At 45.9% G+C, this 1,611-nt stretch overlaps 1 protein-coding gene across 1 annotated transcript; it reads right to left on the bottom strand.

The window, feature by feature from the left end:
• Positions 1–260: 260 nt before the first annotated feature.
• Positions 261–1,524, bottom strand: LOC106014025 (regulatory-associated protein of mTOR; the record flags this gene model as incomplete). Its single annotated transcript, XM_013091024.2, is given in 2 exon segments — positions 261–676; positions 1,441–1,524. Coding segments are annotated over 2 exon segments (213 nt in total), but the record flags the coding sequence as incomplete, so codon positions are not given.
• Between the last annotated feature and the right edge of the window lie 87 nt (positions 1,525–1,611).

Raw genomic sequence — 1,611 nt, 5'->3', positions numbered from 1 at the left:
CCCCACCTCCCCCCAAACCCTTCACACACACACTTTCCTACCTTCACACAATTCATACTCACAAGTTTACTATGGTCAGTGACAAGACCACAACTGACTTCACAATTCCTTCTCATCATTCACAAATCCCTTCTTGACAGTTAATAGTTTTAGTAAGAGTTTTACGGCACTTGCAACACAATAAGGTCATAAAAGTGACCGAGAGTAGAGGTGTTACAAGAGAGTAACAAACACAAAAAAGGAGGGGTGGTAAAGACGATAGATGTTTGATAGGAAAGAAGGAGCAAACCACACCAGAGCACCCGCCAACCACCCACTTCTTGATAATGATCTTTCCTACTTTCCTTACAGCACTGGCAGGTCCACAAGGAGCAGTACTAGCCAACAGACAACACAGAGAGTTTCCAACACAAAAACTGACTTCCGTACTCCGACCCTCAAACACATATCAAATACGTTTCTCATATAATGGTTGACAGCACTGACAGAAACAATGATACATACACACACACACACACACATAAAACACACACACACACACAACACTTTATTCATCCAGACTTACAGAATCAACTGCCAGAATTTTGGCCCAGATGAAGACTAACAAGGGGCGCAACTCTCTGGCCGAGCTCTGCAACAGCTTGAGAACGTAGGGGAAGATACCCACGGACAAAGCCTGAAAGATAAACACAGCAAAAACACAATGAGGGAACACAGAGATCAAACGTGTCATAGCCAGGCTCCTCACTGCTACACCACAGAAAACAGAGATCCAATGTGCGTACATGTGAGTGTGTGAGGGCATATGTGTGAGTGTGTGTGTGCGTATGTGTGAGCGTACATGTGAGTGTGTGTGTGCGTACATGTGAGTGTGTGAGGGCGTACGTGTGAGTGTATGTGTGCGTACGTGTGAGTGTGTGTGTGCGTATGTGTGAGAGTATGTGTGCGTACATGTGAGTGTGTGTGTGTGTGTACATGTGAGTGTGTGTGTGCGTATGTGTGAGTGTGTGTGTGCGTACATGTGAGTGTGTGAGGGCGTATGTGTGTGTACACATGACTGTCAGTGTGTATTGATGAATGCTGATATTTCTATGAACTTGAACGTTTACGTGAATGACAGATTTCATTTCTCCGGGATGTCACTGGGACTTTGTGGGAAGCTCTGAACATTATGACGATGCATTTGCAAACAAAGACAATAAATAGACACAGCAAGGATGGGCTCAAACAGAAGACAACTGCCTAGGATGACAACTGCCTAGGATGACAACTGCTGAGGATGACAACTGCTGAGGATGACAACTATTCTTTGTGAGAACATAATGGAAATAACAAAAAAAACCTGGAAAAACCACATCTCTGATGTAAAGCGCCTGTAGCTCAATCGGGGATTGGGTGTGATAGAAATCTATCTATAGATATATCTATCACAGCACATACCAGGTTCACGGCCCAGGGTCCCAGGTCCAGAAACTTCCCCAACAGGTCAAGGGCGCGCACTCGGTGGACTTGACTCAGCAACACCTGGGGACAGAGGGGAACGACGCTCACAGAGTGGGGACAGAGGAGAACCACGCTCACAGTCACAGAGTGGGGACAGAGGAGAACCAC

This window comes from Aplysia californica, unplaced genomic scaffold (assembly GCF_000002075.1).
Source record: "Aplysia californica isolate F4 #8 unplaced genomic scaffold, AplCal3.0 scaffold01875, whole genome shotgun sequence".
NCBI classification, from domain to species: domain Eukaryota; kingdom Metazoa; phylum Mollusca; class Gastropoda; order Aplysiida; family Aplysiidae; genus Aplysia; species Aplysia californica.
Note: the sequence above shows the minus strand (reverse complement) of the source record. Positions and strands in the feature narration are given on the sequence as shown.